The following is an 18,975-nucleotide window of genomic DNA, read 5'->3' on the forward strand; positions in this document are numbered from 1 at the left end:
CACAAAACTCCAAATGCATGTTCAAAAATTCAGGAACCTCTTTATTTATCTAATTAATTTTGTTCTTACCTAAGATCCATGTTAAAAAAGAAAAAAAGATACTTTCATACGAAGTAAGATTTTAAAAAATATCTCTTCGTTACAGCTTGATATATGTTTATTTCCTTTTGCTCTTTTCATTATTTTCTTAGACTCTAAAACATTTTGTGCTGAAACTTGCACTGTGTCCACCCCCAAAACATCTGCTTCTCATACTGTGAGGCTGTTGTAAAGTCATAATGTTGAATTTATGACTCTGTCCTGATTCCAGAGGGAGGCCATGACTCCACTGCATTACTATTCTATAACCAGTTATTCCCCATTTTGTAGCTGTGCATTTCATTTTTCCTTTATAAGTGTTATACTTTGCATTTGTCTTTATTGATTGTCATCTTATTGATTTCAGACCAATTCTCTAGTTATCAAGGACATTTTGAATTATAATCCTGTCCTACAAGTGTTTGCAACCCCTCCTAGCTTGGTGTAATCTGCACATTTTATAAGTATACTTTCCACTCCATTATCCAAGTCATGAATGAAAAGATAGACCCCCTGCAGGACTCCATTAGAGATGCCCTTTTAGTTTCACAACAAACCATTGATAATGGCTCTTTCTATATGTTTTCCATTATTATTATTATTATTTTATTTATGAATTATTATATTTTATTACCAGTTTAAAAGAGATATTAAGGGACCCACTTCTCCTTTCAAGTACACCAGTATAATGTCATTGACGTCAGTGGTGCTTCTCCTCATTACACTAGTGTCACTCAGAAGGGAATCAGACACTAAGAGATCTGTGCAGAGGTTCTCTTACATACTTTTAAATGTCAGTGTAGTTGTATATGGGTAAGAGAATATATATGGTGTATATCTAGATAGATATAGAGAGAAATATACATATCTGAACATATAAAATGCAGACAGATATTTGTATTTGGTCCATCATATATTTTCACAATCTTGAAGTCCTTTCTCTTGCAAAAGTCTATTGAAGATAATACGAGTTTTGTCTGAGTATGGAGTGAATAGAAATTGAGTAAGCACTTTAGTTTTAAGCGTTGTGCTCCTTTATAGTTATATACTCATGTACTGCAGATATTTTATGTCTTTCACTGGTGTTTATAATCAATATAATAGCAACTGTTATCCAGATAAAGCCTAGCAAGTTTGGGAACATTCAGGTTCTTCTGAGAACAGGTATTTGTAGAAATGAGGGCAGTGTGGGCATTTAACTCTGCAGCTGCATTTTTCTTGACATCATAAGCAGAGATTGGTTTGCAGTGAGAGATATTACATCCCAGAAGTAGTACTGCCTGGTGTGAACATTTTTCCTGGATGTGGGCATACAGTATATGCAAGGAGCAACTGCAGATATTTTGTTCCCTTTTTTTGCACTCACATATTTATTATACTGGGTCTAAACGTGTGTAATTAGAACAATCCTTGAGTCCCGAGCCTTGTTCCATTTTATGTATTGAGTATCCTCTGAAAAGATTATTTTAAACAAAATTACAACACTTCTAGTTACGTACGTGCAGAACATCTTTAAACGAAGGGCATGTTGTGGATTTCTTTAATTCATATCTCACAGTACTAGCATTCTCTGGCTATTGCACACACCAGTTTTGCTAACAAGCTTAACTGCAAGTCAGCGGTATGCAAATCCATTTTATATTCTTTGGGTACTTGTATTACTCATTTTGAATAAATAGCAGAAACTTGAAATACGGTTGTTGAAAAGTTACCAAAATTTAAAAGATAGCTTGAATAAAATTTCTAAACAAGTTGTACTGTTACATTTGTAGTGTTCATCTTCCCTAATGGGGAAATTTGGTTTCAGTTACAACAGAGTTAACTCTAGATTTATACTAGTGTAACTGAAAGCAGAATCTGACCTTCACAGTCTGAATAAAATAAAAAATAAAATAAAATAAAATAAATAAAGCTATACTTGAAGACTAAGCCCTAAATCAGAGCAGCAAGAGCTTTTGCAAGATCCTGAGTGTCCTCAGCTGCTACTGATTTCATGGTAGTTGATGTCCATTGGTAGATAAGTGCTCTCAGTAATTTGCTGGATCAGATTCTATGTTAGTAGTTATTTGTAAACTCAATAGAAGGTTTTTCAGAACGCTCATAAATTACTAAAGCCCACTTAAGTGTTACTCTCCTTTTTCTGTTGCATCTCTCAGATGCATGATTATACTTAACATCTCCTCTTTAAGTGCTACTGCATATTTCCCAATCATTTTATTTGTAATAGTGTCTCATGTGTTATGTCTCCTAGCTCTACATACAAACTACCACACTTACAATATCCATGAACTTAAGTGCTTCAGTGGCCCTGGGGATGCTTTACATGCCGAAAGTGTACATCATCATCTTCCATCCTGAACTAAATGTCCAGAAACGGAAACGCAGCTTCAAGGCCGTAGTGACGGCAGCGACCATGTCATCACGGCTTTCGCACAAAGCTAGCGACAGGCCCAATGGGGAAGCAAAAACAGAACTTTGTGAAAATGTAGACCCAAACAGTAAGTATTCTAAACCTATTACTTGGCCGTTTGTGTGTTCTGGGAATGTGTTGACCAATATTCTATTTTTAGATCCTTCGTATAATCTGATCTCCTCCATTAAAGTTTTTATGTAATATATTTCTTTTAATATCTCCATGGATGTCCTTTTTATGACATTCACTCTTTTCTTCCCACCTTTTTGACACTTGCCTACTGGGAAAAACTCTTCAGACTATGCTTGATAGCTGGGAGCAACTCCTCCTCCTCCTTCTCCTCCTCTGGGAACATTGCTCTAAGAACAGTATTGACCCTGCCACTGTGCAATCATACACACCCTGATATAATGAGATCTAACTTCCATCCTAATCCCTGCAGCTATAATTTCCAGTCTGAACTTTGGAGGCAGGACTCAAACTGTACTATTCAGGAGCAGTGGGTTGTCTCAATCCTTTCTGCATTAATGTACTTGGGCTGTGGTTATTTACTTATGATGTGCACGGCCAAATACTTGTGTGTACACACACAAATAAAAACCCTGTTAAATGCCCTGAGAGAATTCCCAGATAAAGGTTTGATCCAGCTCCCTGTAAGAAAGATACATCTCACTGAAGTTCATATGTGTCTTTCCACTGATTGTAGAGGAATCTGGACAGAAAGGATGTTTCCAAGTCCTTTAATTTCCTTAATGTGGATGTCATGGTATATTGTAGCACAAAATCACATACTGAGGCCATCAAATTTTATTTGCATTTGTATTTGAACCTGGATGGAATTCAGGAAGGGAGATAGCTGCACAGCATATTGGAAAGGTTTAGGCATGTCTGCAATTTTTGTGTAAACCAGATCAGAATGTGAAGAAATACCCTTTTTTGCTCAGATTCAGTTCATCCATTTGCTGCTGAAACTCCTGCTGCTTCCTGTCTATTAAATGATGGTCTGAATAGCTGCCTTGAATTAGAAACTCTGCTGCCAAAGCAAAGTGGAAACGGCTAGCAAACACAGCATTCCCCCCCCCCCCTTTCATTCATCACTTCCCTTGAGTATCTCCCCTGAGTGGTTGTATCATTCAGGTGTACAAAATATGTTCTAATTGAAAGAGAAACCAGGATTTTTTCTTCAAAAGGGATGGGCACCCTTATTAAGGATTGGTTGTAGAGTCAACAATCAGTAAAGGAAACAACCCTAATCAATCAAGGCTAAGATTCTGACGTTCTTACTCAGGCTGAATAGAACCTTACTCGTGAGGACTGCTATTGAAGTCAACAGGATAGGATTACTTGAAGAGTAAGGTACTACCCAGCATGAATTAAGGAGGCAGACATTTACCCTAAATTAAATTCCCATTATTCTGTACAATAAATCTATCTATTTCACCTTATAAAACCCCTCCCCTCCAAAATTATCCCTGTTCTTTAAATCCACTCACTACTGTGATTTATGTGCTGCTAAGGTCCAGTCTCACAATGTTCTGAGCACCTTCAACGCTCACTGATTTTAACACCTAACACAGCCAAGACTGAGATGCACTAAATTGGCCTTTTGAATGAGGAATGGGGGAAGAGAGGGAAGGAGGAAAATAAGAACAACAGAGTAGGAAGAAGGAACGTGCAACGATGAAATATAGCTAGAGAAGGGAATGAGAAAATGAGTGTGTAACTGAGCTGCATTTTCACAGATTACCATTCTAGTAGAGCTGATGGGATTTTTTTTTCATGGAAAATTTTGACTTTTCAGTAAAAAAAAATCAAAAGCTGAAAAAACAAAAATTGTTAGTCAAATGCTTTGGGTTTAAAATGGAAAAAAATTCAATTGGGGAATACTGCCACGGTGACTCATGGGATACCTATCTGAGGTGCCTCCTGACCTTGTTTTCCTCCATGAGTCAAGATCCCTGACTGAACTACATAAGAGCAGTCATACTGGGTCAAACCAATAGTCCATCTAGCCCAGTATTTGTGTACCTGACAGTGGCCAACACCAGATGCTTTAGAGGGAATGAGCAGAAAAGGGTAATTTTGAGAGATTCATCACCTGGCACTTAGAAGTATAGGGACACAAGGAACATGGGGTTGCATCCTTGACTATTGTGGCTGATTGCCATTGATGTACCTGTCCTCCATAAACTTATCTATTCTTTTTTGAACCCAGATACATATTTTTGGCCTTCCCAACAGCCCAGGGCAATGAGTTCCATAGGTTGATTCTGTGTTGTGTGAAGAAGTACTTCCTTTTGTTTGTTTTAAACCAGCTGCCTATTAATTTCATCAGATGACCTCTTGTGTTATGTGAAGGGGTAAATGACACTTCCCTATTCAGATTCTCCACACCATTCATGATTTTATAGGCCTCTGTCATATCTGTTTTAGTCATCTCTTTTCTAATATGAACAATTTCAGACTTCAATTTCCTCATATAGAAGCTGTTCTATAACTCTAATGATGTTGTCCTCCTCTGAACCTTTTACAATTGTAATATATATTTTTTGAGATGGGACAACCAGAACTGCAAACAGTACTCAAGGTGTGGGTGTACCATGCATTTATATACTGGCATTATGATATTATCTGTCTTATTATCTACCCCTTCCCTAATGGATCCTAATATCCTGTTAGCTTTTTTGACTACTGCTTCACATTGAGTGGTTGTTTTCAGAGAACTATCCACAATGACTCTAAGATCTTTTTCTTGAGTGGTAACAGCTAATTTAGACCCCATCATTTTGTAGGTATTATTGGGATTATTTTTTTTTCCAATGTGCATTAGTATTCACTTATCAACATTGAATTTGTTGCCCAGTCACTGAGTTTAGTGAGATTACTTTCGTAACTCTTTGCAGTCAGCTTTGGATTTAACTATCTGGATTAATTTTGTGACATCTGCAAATTTTGTCACTTCACTCTTCCTCTACCTTTTCCAGATAATTTGTGAATAAGTTGAACTGCACAGGTCCCAATAGAGATCATTGGAGAAGCCCACTATTTACCTTTTTCCCATTCTGAAAACTAACCATTTATTTCGACTCTTTGTTTCCTATCTTTTAACCAGTTCCATGAGAAGACCTACCTTCTTATCCCATGACTGCTTACTTTTCTTAAGAGCCTTTGGTAAGGGACCTTGTCAAAGATTTTCTGAAAGTCCAAGTACACTAAATCAACTGGATCATCCTTTTCTACATGCTTGTTGACTCTCAAAAAGAATTGGTGAGGCATGATTTCCCTTTAGAAAAACCACATTGACTCTTCCCCAACCTGTCGTATTTATCTAGGTGTCTTATAATTCCACTCTTTGCTATAGTTTCAACCAATTTGCCAGGTACTGAAGTTAGTTTTACCAGTCTGTAATTACCAGGATCACCTTCTAGAGCCTATTTTAAGAATAGGCATTACACTAGCTACCCTCCAATCATTTGGTATGGGAGCTGATTTAAGGTTACATACCACAGTGAGTAATTCTGCAATTTCATATTTGAGTTCCTGCAGAATTCTTGATGACTTATTCCTGTTTAATGTATTGGTTTGTTCCAAAACCTCCATCTGGAATAGTTCCTCAGATTTTCCACCTAAAAAGAACGGCTCTGGTGTGTGGATCTCCCCCATATCTGCTATGAAGACCAATGCAAAGAATTTGTTTAGTTTCTCTGCAAAGGCCTTGTCTTCCTTGAGTGCTCCTTCCGCACCTCAATCTTCCAGTGGCACCACTTCCTGTTGGGCAAGCTTTCTGCTTCTGATGTACTTAATTAGTTTGCTTTTACTTTTTGTCTGTATCTTTAGCTAGTTGTTCTTCAAATTCTTTCTTGGCCTACCTTTTCCTACTTTTACAATTAACTTGCCAGAGTTTATGGTCCGTTCTATTTTCCTCACTAGGATTTTATTTGATTTCCAATTATTAAAGGGTACCTTTTTTACTCTGCTGTTTAACCATGGTAGCATTATTTTGGGGCTCTTAGTGTTTTATTTAATTATTTACACTTACATTTTGAGCCATATTATAGTGTTTTTAAATAGTCTCCATGCAGTTTGCCGTCATTTCAGCCTTGTGATTTTTCCTTTTAAATTCCATTTAACTAGTTTACATGCCTTTTGTAGTTCCCCTTTTTGAAGTTAAATCCTACTGTGGTAAGTTTCTCTGGCATTTTTCCCCTGAAAGGATGTTAAATTTAATTTATATTATGGTTGTTATTACCACATGCTTCAGCTGTATCCACCTGTTGGACCAGATGCTGTATTCCACTTAGGACAAAATGAAGAATTGCCTCTCTTCTTGTGGGCTCCAAGTCGAGCTCCTCCAGGAAGCAGTCATTTTATGCTGTCTAGAAATTTTATTCCTGCATCCCTTCCTAGGATGACATATACTCACTCAATATGAGGATAGTTGAAATCCTCCATTATTATTGTGTTTTCTGCCTTTGTAGCCTCTCTAATCTCCCTGACCATTTCACAGTCACCATCACCATTCTGGTCAGAAGGTCAGTAGTATACTTGTAATGCTATCTTCTTATTGTTCAAGAATGGAATTTCTACCCATAAAGAGTCTATAGTACTGTTGGATTCTGTTAATATTTTTACTTTATTTGACTATGATTTCTCTCCCATATAGTGCCACTCTCCCACCAGTGTGACCTATTCTGTCAATACTGTATATTTTGTAGCCTGCTATTACTGCATCCCATTGATTATCCTCCTTCCACATACTTTACATGATGCCTATTACATGAATACCCTCATTTAATGCCAGGCACTCTAGTTCACCCATCTTACTATTTAGACTTCTAGTAGTTGCGTATAAGCACTTGTACATTTTGTCAATATTCAGTTGCTTGCCTTCATGTGTTACGTTTAACTGCTCCTCACTAGCTCCTACCAGTATTTTACCAACTTCTTTCCTATCCTCTTTATTAGGGGATAGAGTTCTCCCTTTAATAAATTCATCCCTAAGGGATGTCTCTGCCAGAACCGTGTGCTCATCTGCACTTTTCGGCTTTCCTCCAGCTCTTACTTTAAAAAATCCTCTACTAACGTTTTAATTTTACATACCAGCTGTCTGCTGCCATTTTAGTTTAAGTGGGGCCCATCTCTCCTATTCCTAAAAGGTACCCAGTTTCTAATAAAGCTAAAACCCTCTTCCCTACAGCATCCATGCATTGAGACCCTGAAGATCTGTTTTGTCTTTCTGGCCCTGTGCATGAAACTGGAAGCATTTCAGAGAATGCTACTATGGAGGTCCTGGGATTTACATCTCCTATGATGCACCTTGATGGTATTACTTAATTGACCGTTTTGCAGTTGTTGCATATTCAGTTTTGAATTTTGTGTAATTGAAATTTTCAATGAAAAGGAGACTTTTTTATGAAAAATGTTGTCTTGTTTAAAATCCAGTTTTCCTTGGAAAAAACAGTTTTTTAGCCATTCCTATGTTGTAGGCTAGGATTTCCAAAAGCACCTAACAGAGTTAGGTGTCCAAATCTCATAAAAATCAATGAGGTTTAGGAACCTAACTCTCTCAATCTCCTTTGAAAATCCCATCCTCAAGGACCAATTTCTGATCTCTTTTATACTTTTTAAATCTGGAGTACATTGTTACTGAGAGCAGAATCTTATTCACAAAGGGTAATACAAATAATAATTAATAATAATTCTAACTTACATATGCAGGAAGAATGTTTTTTGTATTCTCCTTCATATGCATATCATATTCCTTAAATATCTACGTACATTTCTCAAGTTGTCTCATCAGGAGCAGTATGAGTATATACTGTGTTAACCTTTCTGCAAATACTATTTTGTGTAATTTTACATGATTAACAAACTAAATTTTTCTTTGAAGTATATCTATATCTATATCTATAGATATATATATGTATGTGTATATACACATGCAATAATATTCTATGTTAATACTAATAGAGGCATTTACTATTCTGCATTTATAGAACACGTGCACTAATACAATTGTTAGAAAATCTAATCTAACAAGCTAGACAACTCATGTGCTTAAGATGTTTTAGCATCATGACCCTGCAACATTAATGTTAATGGGAGCTTTGCCATTGACTTCAATGAGTGTAGGTTCAAACTCATAGGACATATTCTGTGAACTTCTAGATTGGATAATTTTGTTGAAAAATGTTGACATTTCATTTTTCAATGTACAAATATTTAAAAAGAAATATTGGTAGAATTCTTGCAACCATTTTAGTGTTTTGGACAGCTATAACAGATGAGAACTATTTCATTTAAAAAAAACATTTCAAAGAAATGTTGAAAAACTTCAAATATCAAAAAGCCACTGAAAAGTTTGTGGGAAAATGTTACCAGTCTTTCAATAATAAAATGTATTTTCTACCACTGATGTAACAAACATTTGATTAAATTTCAGAATTTTGAAAAATATACAAAAACAATGGTCCTCCTCCCCCATTTTTCAAAAAACTATCAGCTGGTCAATTTTTTTTTTAATTTCTAAACGTTGACTTTTAAAAAAAGTTGATTTCCCCCCTAAAATTACTGTAAGTGTTCTTCTACATCCCATCTCCCCCCCCATTTTTTGCGACCCACTCTGATATTTTTTCCAATGAGTAGACTACAGCTACTTGTTATCAGTGGAGGAAATTAAGGGGGTTGGGACAAAAGAAGTGGATGCCCCCCTTAGTTCTGAATTGTTGTGAGGTAACACAAAGATGATTAAACATAGATTGTCATTTCCCGGTTTCCATCATCACACAGTATGTTACATCTGAAGGCAAAAATGGAACGAGGGTTGAAGGATGAGGAGGAGCCCATACAGTCAGTATTGGAAAGTGCTGTCTTAGGGTACAGATCTTATTTTCACATCGAAAGTTTTTATTTGTTTCAAGTGAGTAAGCACAGTTTTGTTCGCAAGTTTGATTTTCAAAGGCATTTCCTGGTAACTCTACTGCTTTGAAATTTGTTCAAGCATTTTATGGTGAGGGTGCCATTTATATTTTGGGGAGGGGGAATGTTTCATACTGAGAGTAGTTCTGTGCTGAACCACCAACATGAGATTCATGTACCTCCAAACATTGGGGTGACTGATGACTGAACCCATGTAAACCAGATGTTGGTTGCCCAGGCTATTTAGCTGCCGAAAGCTTAGGATCAAAAATAAAATAACTTTACCAAATGAAAGAGAGAAATAATATGTTTTACTAAACCTCCCTGTGTACTGCTGGCATTTAATCCAAAGAAAAGTAAGATATTACGCAGTGAACCAGAAATGTTTCATGTAAAACATTGACACCAGTATATTTGTAAGCCCAAAGATTTCTTAGCATTATTGGCGTTCTGTAAGGGCTTGATCCTGCATGGTGCTGAGCAACTCCTCAGAAATGCTGAGCATCCCCAACTCCCATGAGACTTGAAGGTGCTCAGAGAAGCACTTAGCAGGAATGAGCCTAATTGTTGAAGTTTAAAAGTGAGTGCAAAGAGTGGAACTTTAATCATGGAGGAAGAAAAACAACCCAAGATATAGGGGCAATGATTATATGTCCCACCCAGTAAGAGGACACAAGGAGTGCTACTGGTCTTGGGTTGGAATATGAGAGGCGTGGGAAATTTCACAAGCTGTGCTCTCCTGATGTGAATTGAAAGAGGTTTCATGATAAATGGAATGCTTTAAGACCAAGCTTTAATAATTTCATTTTTAACAATTCTGATAATCATTACATCTGGTATGTGCATGCTTTTACTCATTGAACAACTTTGTTCTGCTATTACATGTTTGCATTAAAAATGTTCTCCAGCAGCTTAAGATGAGCAGAAATTGGTGCACAGCAGCTTTCTTCCTTTAACAAGTTCATTCTTCTCTCGTGCGTTTCTTTGGTTGAATTTCACAGTATTTGAAAAGATGCTCTTCACAATGTCTTAAATTGAGTGAACAGAGAATTCCCATTCTTCCTTATCCATAATGTATTTGTGTTTCCGCTGTAAGAGCAGAATGTCAAACTTGGACAAAAATAAAAAATCTCCAATCCATACTTAGCTTATGGTGAGGATTTATGTATAATTACTGCTTATACTTAGCCACTTACATAAATGTATGGCTTTTGCAAAATACAGCAACAGGAAATCAAGATCTCAGTGGTTTGGTAATGAGAGAATTATCTCTCTAACAAGCTAGAAATAGTAGACCTTACTGACAGGCCATTTGCTTTTCAAGTATTCTAGTGTTTAAGAATCCTTGAATAGCAAAGTATTCTGCATTTTTCCATCGGAGTGACTGCCTCCTTTTTTAGGATTTTCCAGTGTTCCCTTCACATAGCAATTTTCACGGTGAAAAAGTGCACCTACAAGATAAGTAAAAGAACCAGACTAATGGTATTTACTCAGACTATCATAGCTGACTCCTGAAGCAAGAATTCTAAATGGGGTGGAGAATGTTAACTAACCTGACAATGTGATTCCAGTGTGTAGCTTACGAGGAGAGCAGCTGGCTTTCTTATCTTGTACTTGCCAACTGAAGTTTCTTCTATGTGACTTTTTGTTGTTTCAAAACCCTCTCAAGCATATAGTACATAGTGTCCCAATGAGCTGGAACTCCTGAGACCAGTGTTTTGGCAAGCTGTTTTCTTTGCAGGAGCAGACTAAGGATTTTCTGTGACTGATGAAATCAATATATTGCCCTGCAATTGCAGATGCCACCCTCTGACATCTTCAAGAAATTGGACCCATTGAAATAGCTGTGGGCAATTTTTTTCACTTTTGTGATTTCCCTACTTAGATTTTGCTTTGTGATTGACAGTGGTCTTTCTCATAGAGTAGTCTGCTAACTTATGATAGTGGGTAGTAGAGGTGACACATCAGTACGATATAAGCCAGGCATAGTAAGCAAAGTGAAGTAAAACAGAGTAGCTTGTTCAGTTAGGGATCCCCTCACCTTGCTTGGAGATGAGGTACTGTAGCTTGTTGAGACGTGGCAAAAAGAATGGTGTGACCAACTATCTATGGCGGAACTTTCAAAATGGCCTGATTTTTAGAAGTCTGAGCAACTCCTATTGAAGTAAATGGGGGTTTCTGGTGCTCAGCACTTCTACAAATCTGTCCAAAGTGACTTTCCCTTTGACTTTGTGTTGAGTAGAAATTACTAGACAATCAATGTAGCTTGCAATTTTTAGTGAGACATAATTGGTGCCTTTTATAACTAAACAAAACTTGATGTATTTGTTTCCTTTATAAAATAACTCTTTATTATATGTTATCCGAGTTATGTGGCTCTGCTGTTAGTGCAGTATAAGCAGATCAAAAATGAAAGCCCCACTCTGACATGCCTCTCTATCTCAGAAATGCAAGATAATAAGAATACAACTTTGTCAATCCTCATTTTTGTGGGTGTTAAGAATGTATATTGGCTGTATTGATTCCCATCAGCAAGCTGTGAGTGGTGTATATGAAATGAAAACATCCCATGTCTCAGAGAGAGTTATAGAGACTGCTGCGCAAATGCTACTGTGCTGTGCTGTTTTGTTTTTGTTTCTTCATTTGTGTTGAACCCTAACATCACTGACACAACGTTGCCTGTTACGTCTTTCTGAGAAAAACCTTAAATGGCTGCTGGTATTGCTGGGAAACATCAGAGCGATTGCATGGATGAGGGTGGCTGGGTTCTGAGAGAAAGGGGAACTAAAGCAAAGCTTTTCCAGGGCTGGTGCAGATGGGAAGTATCCAACCAGTCCCTCTCATATGTAGTAGGCAGCTGCTCCTATGTTCAGAGGTACCTGAACTTTTGTGAACTGGTTTGTTTATTTTTAATCCACAACAAATTGTTTATACTGCAAGCTTTTCACTGTTACTGTTCAAATCTCAGATCTTCAGTCGAATAAATTTTATGATCTCAGTGACAGGACAAAACAAAAAGATTCTATTGTGAACATATTGTACATATCAATATATTTACTTTTCCTGTAGAATGCATACCACCAGTAAGAAAGAGTGTACAAAAATCTGTTACTTGGTACACTATTCCACCTACAGTATAGCTTTTGCCTGCTTTCCAAGAAGGTAAGAAATAATCGAGCTTTTTTACTTTATTATATATATTTTATATTGATATCAAAAAGAAAAAATATTAGAACTATGCACTGGTTTAGCTGTGTTGGAACAAGAATCTACCCTAAAAATTGTTCATATTTCCACTAGCAAGTGTTCACATTTAAAGGAAAGACTATAAAAAATAGAAATGTTGGGCCAAAACTTTAGATGATGTAAATTGCTATAGCTAGAGAGCTGGGTGGTGATGTTATTATTGAACTTGATGGAGCTACAGCAGTTTAAAGCTGATGAGGATCTAGCCCAAATTAAATATGAATAAAAAGTAAGCAAAAATTATTTACAGCAATTATATCTAATAACTGGCAAGATGATTTCTCTGGGAGCATAAAAATAATATAGCACTGGTTTGTGGTCAGCTTTCTAATGGTGTTAAAATAAACAGATTTACAAGCATTTTTGTAGGGTAGAGAATGCCAGTGGAATGATGTCTACTCTGGAATAGGGGTTTGTGAGCAATTTTTGAGGGTTGATTTTACCGAGCGTTATTACTACACACTTTGTGGACAGGTGAATTAATTTTGTGTTTGTGGACTTATCAAGGAGGACTTCCTGTGTTCCAGAGGAATTTGGGTAATAAGAGTCCATTTGATAATTTTGTGAAAAACAATATTGCTAATAAACATTTTTTATTTCTGAACTTGTGCGTGTGTTTGTGTTGTGTTTTGACCTTTTCTTTGTGATTTTGCCCATAGATGAAAAACATTGTCGTTGTTATGGTGTTATTCATATTATGTGCTGGAAAATAAATCTGTGTAGCTTTTTGGTGGAGCTACAGGGTCATGAAAGTTCCGGTCAGCTGAGCCAGAATACCTGAGAATTTACAATAGAAGCCTAGGAATGGTTAACAGGGGTATTACTTGAATTATGTCTATATTGTCGAAGGGAAAGATCAGAGATAAAGGATCAGATTCTTAGTCGGAATAAATCAGCTTAGCGATATTGAAAATAAGTTTGGATTCAGTTTGACTTCTGACTGAACATTCTAATTGGTCCTTATTTCATTTGAATCCGTTCATGTAATCCTAACTTAAAGCAGAAAGATGTATTATATATATGAAGATCAGAAAGCAGAGAGATACTAAAGGAGCATAATCAGTGAGGTCAAAAATAACTAGTGTGGGGAGGGGGAACAAGTGCCTGGAATGGAGATGACGTGCAAGATATTATTTCAGGTCAAATGATAGGGGTATTGGAGGGGTAGCAGGTAACCATGGGAAGACCAAATTGCCAAGGAGGAAAATTAGAAAGGTAGAAATAAATAAATGAGGTTGCCAATCGAAAGAAATAACTTTTTTTAATCTCCATTTTTACATTTAATAGGCAGATATAAGGAATTGGCACAGCACGCTCTAAAGCAGAATATTCCTTGTAATGCTCCTCTATATTGTGAAAACCATTGTTATCCTGATGTGTGGTAGGCATTAATTAGTTGATTCTTGTTCATTGCTTTCAACACATCCAGGGATATTGTCAAAACCATGCAAGAGATTTGGATGCTTGATTGCTATTAAAAATTAAAGGACATTCAAAGCCCTTAAGCTGATTTGCAAATATCAGCCCTACAGTGCTATGCAAGTGCTAAGGTTGCTGATGATGATGACCTGATCCTGAGATTCTCTCACAAACTGTACAACTCTTCTGTTTGCATCCTTCTACAACAAGTATTTTCCTGGTTTGGCTGATTGTTTGTCTGGATACTATAACCCTTTTGATTTGCTTTTCCAAAAAAAGAACAGGAAAAATCTGCATTCCCTCATGTGCTGTATTAAAAGCAAACACAATGTTATCAGAAGGGGGGGAGGGAATCAACACTTGTGAACAGATATTTGTTTTGCTTACTAACCAATCTGTGTTTACACATAAGTATTGTATTATCCTATTACCTGACTATGTCAATTTCCCATAAATGATGTGTGGAAACGTGTATTTATAAACCTTTTCAATTGTTTCCCAGGAGTGACAAAAATATATATTTCTTTACTTTCAAAATTGATAAAACACAAAAACTCTATATAGTATCCAGGGAAGGGTAGTTAAAGTTGTGCCTTACCTGAATGATGTGAAGAAATAATGAGAGAGAGAGAGAGAGAGAGAGCAGATGGGTAAGGTAATTGCTTTTATAGGACCAGCTTCTGTTGGTGAGCTAGACAAGCTTTCGAGCTCTACCGAGCTCTTCCTCAGACACCTGAAGAAGACCTCTGTGCAGCTAAAAGGAGGGTAAGGGGAAGAAGCAACTTTACTTTCTAAATTGTAGCCTCTGGAGTCAACAGGGGGTCAGTATCCATTGTTATATTACCCTCCCTTGAGAGTTAGGAAGGGCTTCTTTTTAGGTATAAGGGGAAACCATTTATAGCGGAAGCATTATTTATTCTCTCTCCACAGTCTGAGAGGCTCCTCCTGTGGACTAAGGTGGTATGTTCCTTCCAAACCCCCACTCATAATCAAGAAAGGGAAGCAATGAGTGCAAATGTACGGTTGTGTGAAAAGCGGGTGTTGCCTGCTAGCAACTGGCAATGGGAAAATGTCAATTCATTTCAGAACAAGAACCTCAGATGAGCTGAGTTTTATTCGTAATTTGAAACTAAATGGATTAGGCATTCAGCAAATTGTGTTTACTCATTCCTACAGTAAAGACTTTTGCATTTTTCCTCGGTGAATAGTTACAGGAATACAAATTCAGCCTATTGTGCGTGTCTTGTAAATTTTGGACATGTACTGACATCACAAGGACTTTAGGTTCTATAATTTTCATGCAAGCAGCTGTTTCACTCCTTCATAGCAATACCGTTTGCCCTAGTTTTTAAATAGGACATTTATTTGCAGCAAGGCTGTACCTGCAGTCCTTCGGCATTTCACGTTCCTTCAGCAGAGGTGATTGTGAAAAAACACTGCAACTCATTAATACTCCTTAATCATTTGAGTCTGTTTTCCAGTGAATTATGACATCTTGTGGAACAGATGCTCAGCAGGTATAAATCAGAATAGCTCCATTGTCTTTGCTGGAGCTATGCCAATTTACCCCAGCTGAGGTTCTGGCTGCATGTCTTCAAACACCAATTATCTTTTTCAGCTGGGCTAGGTTTTATAGCTTTCAGTTGTAAGAAGTTAAGAACAAAAAGATCTGAGGCTATCACCCAGCAAAAATATCATGTGAACCAGATACTACAACTGGAACCTTCTAGAAGAACCCTGGTCTTGGTGTTCCTTTTAGAGTCAGTGTAGAGTAAGCTTGTTTTGTGTGCTGCTTTAGGCTAAAAGCAAGTCTGCAGTGCTAACTGAATTAATCTGAAAATGCCAATCGTTGAATATCTCTGCAAGGGCAGCTTTGTTTCCTTAGAATTGCTAAAGAGCTGTGAGAGCAAGCTTTTATACAAAGCAGGATGATTAACACCAGTGAGACTATTAAACAATTATAATAGTATTAGAAGTTACAATAGCTCAGCCTTAATCCAAGGCAGGGTCTCTTATGTTCTGTGACTGGGGGTATAGTATTCGGCTTCAGGCACATTTTCAGTTCCTTTAAAAGTAATTTTTTGCTAAATAACAAATCTATATGCACAGAAGTTTCTATGGTGATTGCTAAGCACTGAAATCATTATAAATGTGCAACAACATGCTGGTAGAAATTGTTCCATACTATGGTCATAGTTTTTTTTTAAGAATACATTTACACCGTTATTTAAAATTATGCACAATAAGATGATGCTCTGATGATGTTTACTCCGAAGTGGAATTAATCCAACGTGTCCTTTGTTGAAGAGTAAAATTATTTATGAGCTGCCTGCTATATACCATAATAACAATCATCTTCTTGCCTTTTTTCCTTCTGGGGGATGTGCTGTACATCCTCATCTCCCAGCCAGGTCACCCAACAGGAGACACTTTTGGGGGGCACTCAGCACTTCACAAGATCAGGCCACAAGTAATGTGTTAAAGCAATTTATGTGTTCCGGAGCTTATTGTATCTCAGACTATTTGGAACAGATAAATGACACCCTAATATAGCCTGGATTCAAACCTCATTTTCACTTTGTAACAAGTTAGTTTCATGTTCAGAAATAGTGCTCAATTTCTAACCGCACTTGAACGATCTTCTGTTCAGCACAGACTGATGAGAGATGAAAGTGGGCAGTCAAAACTGAGACATAAAGAGGTTTTGACAAGTCTCCACTGCATCTGTTTGTATTTTAAAATTAATGGCTGAAAAAACAAACCTTTAACATGGATACATGCTAATGATGTTAACCTGGTCATATTTTAACATTTTTAGATCTATATGCATGTAAGTAAATCTCAGGTATGGAACCCTTTAAGTATACTTTAAGGTAACACTAATCCCTAATATTTATTTTGTCATATCCCAATTTCTCAACTTGGAAATACAGGTATTAACATGATAAAATCACAAATCTTCCCCATTAGTCATTTAACAAATCTTTTAAAAATAAATTAATTGAAATAAATGAATGTTTTTATTTGCTGTACAACATTGATGCTCCCATTTCCACATATTTGCTGTTTGTCAAATCTTTCAGCTTTATTCTTTATCAAAATCATAATACCAATAAAAGTTTCTACTAGACTGTAAGTTCTTTGGGCCAGGGATGGTGTACTACACTGTATTTGTACAGTGCCTAGCACGGTGGGGCCCTGCTCTCAGTTGGTCCCTAGACATCTCTGTAATAAACATGATTAATAATATGTCACAATAAATATAAAGCAAAACGATGGATTCATTTTATATCTAAAACCCAAGTTTATTAACTCTAATCACTAGAACTGAGTGAATAATTTTCAGTGAATAATTTATTCACCTAGTTATGCAGTAGATTCTGCGACCCTTTCTCAGTATTTTACTCCATAAATAGTCCCACTGAGATTGGCATAGTAAAGTACAATTCAATATGATTTTCAAGTGGCAGGATCTTTCCTTACGTATCTTATTCTTATGTAAATTTTCCACAAACTGTTTACGAATTGTTATTCAAATGTATTTGTTATAGGAGAATATTTGCAACATAATTTGTATGCATAATTCTTGGTTGGTAGTGATTAATGACAGTACTTTGGGAGTATAAACTGTATGAAGTTCAGCACCAGGGCTTTGTTGATTGGCTTTGTTTGGACATGGAGATCACATGACTTAGATGAGGCTACCCTTCAGAATCAGGAGTCTATCTGGGGCAAATACTCGTGTTTACAAATTCACAATTCATTTCCCATGAATATTCCCTGATATTTGCTTTAAAATCACCATTTCCGTGAATATTCCTAACACTAAACTGGATCTATAAAATATTCATTGAAAGCAAACACAACATGCATGAACAGAAGGCCATGGACTTTCTCATTTGAGTAAATATCAGTGGCATATTTTCAATTCTGTTGAGTTTTTGGTCATCAATCTTCCAAAGTGCTGAATGCCCTCAACTTCCTCTGTTTCCAGTGAAGCTGAAGGCATTGAGCGTCTTGTAGGACATGGTGTAAGAGTTACAAACTAGCTAATAACATCCATGTATAATAGCAAGTTTCAGAGTGGTAGCCATGTTAGTCTGTATCAACAAAAAGAATGAGGAGTACTTGTGGCACCTTAGAGACTAATAAATTTATTTGGGCATAAGCTTTTCATGGCTAAAACCCACAGCCCACGAAAGCTTATGCCCAAATAAATTTGTTAGTCTCTAAGGTGCCACAAGTACTCCTCATTCTTCATGTATAGTAGGTTGGCTTTAAATCTTGTTTTCAGCTACATTATATTGCTAAACTTAAGCATTTTCCCAATGTTTCTCAGCTGACACTTCAACTGCTATTTACAGTTGCTTCACACCATAGTGCGAGGACTAAGAAATAAACGGGAAACCTATCAGGAGTATATTTTCATTGCTGAGTCTTTCACACCACACATGCATTACCAAATGGTTACATTGGATTAGCTGATGCAGAACAGGTGGTAAAAAGAAACTGCTATATAATAGCGACACATTACATGCTTATGGCATAGTTATAACTAGAAATGGTCCTGAGCTATAAGGTTGGGATTGGAACTCAGACATCATAAAGTCTGGGCTGCTCTTTTGTGATGATGCCACAATGTTAGCCTATCAACATTGTGATCTCCATCATCACGTGTGCTGCACCACATGCAAGAGGCCAAAAATGTCTAATTTTCACAATGAACATAGGAAATGTGTTTAAGTCAGTGCAAAGGGATGCTATTTTGCATTCCTTTTGTGTGGTGTCTTAAGGTCTTGTGCTTTAGTGGTACACAGCCCATGAATAGTCACCTAAGGGACCAAGGGAAAAAGGAATCTGTTCATGTGAAATCTATGAATCCACCTCATGTATGTTTGAAA

General features: G+C 36.8%; 1 protein-coding gene across 2 annotated transcripts in view; it reads left to right on the forward strand.

Annotated features, from left to right (window-relative positions):
* Window positions 1-18,975, forward strand: part of GRM7 (glutamate metabotropic receptor 7) — a 545,455-nt gene that overhangs the window by 483,077 nt on the left and 43,403 nt on the right. Inside the window, exons 9-10 of one of the 2 annotated variants that reach the window (XM_054036313.1) lie at window positions 2,330-2,576; window positions 12,479-12,571. In XM_054036313.1, coding sequence (XP_053892288.1) covers window positions 2,330-2,576; window positions 12,479-12,549 — 318 coding nt within the window. In that variant the 3' untranslated portion in view covers window positions 12,550-12,571. The remainder of the gene's footprint in view (window positions 1-2,329; window positions 2,577-12,478; window positions 12,572-18,975) is intronic. The other variant, XM_054036314.1, reaches the window with a different exon arrangement.

This window comes from Malaclemys terrapin, chromosome 7 (genome assembly GCF_027887155.1).
Source record: "Malaclemys terrapin pileata isolate rMalTer1 chromosome 7, rMalTer1.hap1, whole genome shotgun sequence".
Classification (NCBI taxonomy): Eukaryota; Metazoa; Chordata; order Testudines; family Emydidae; genus Malaclemys; species Malaclemys terrapin.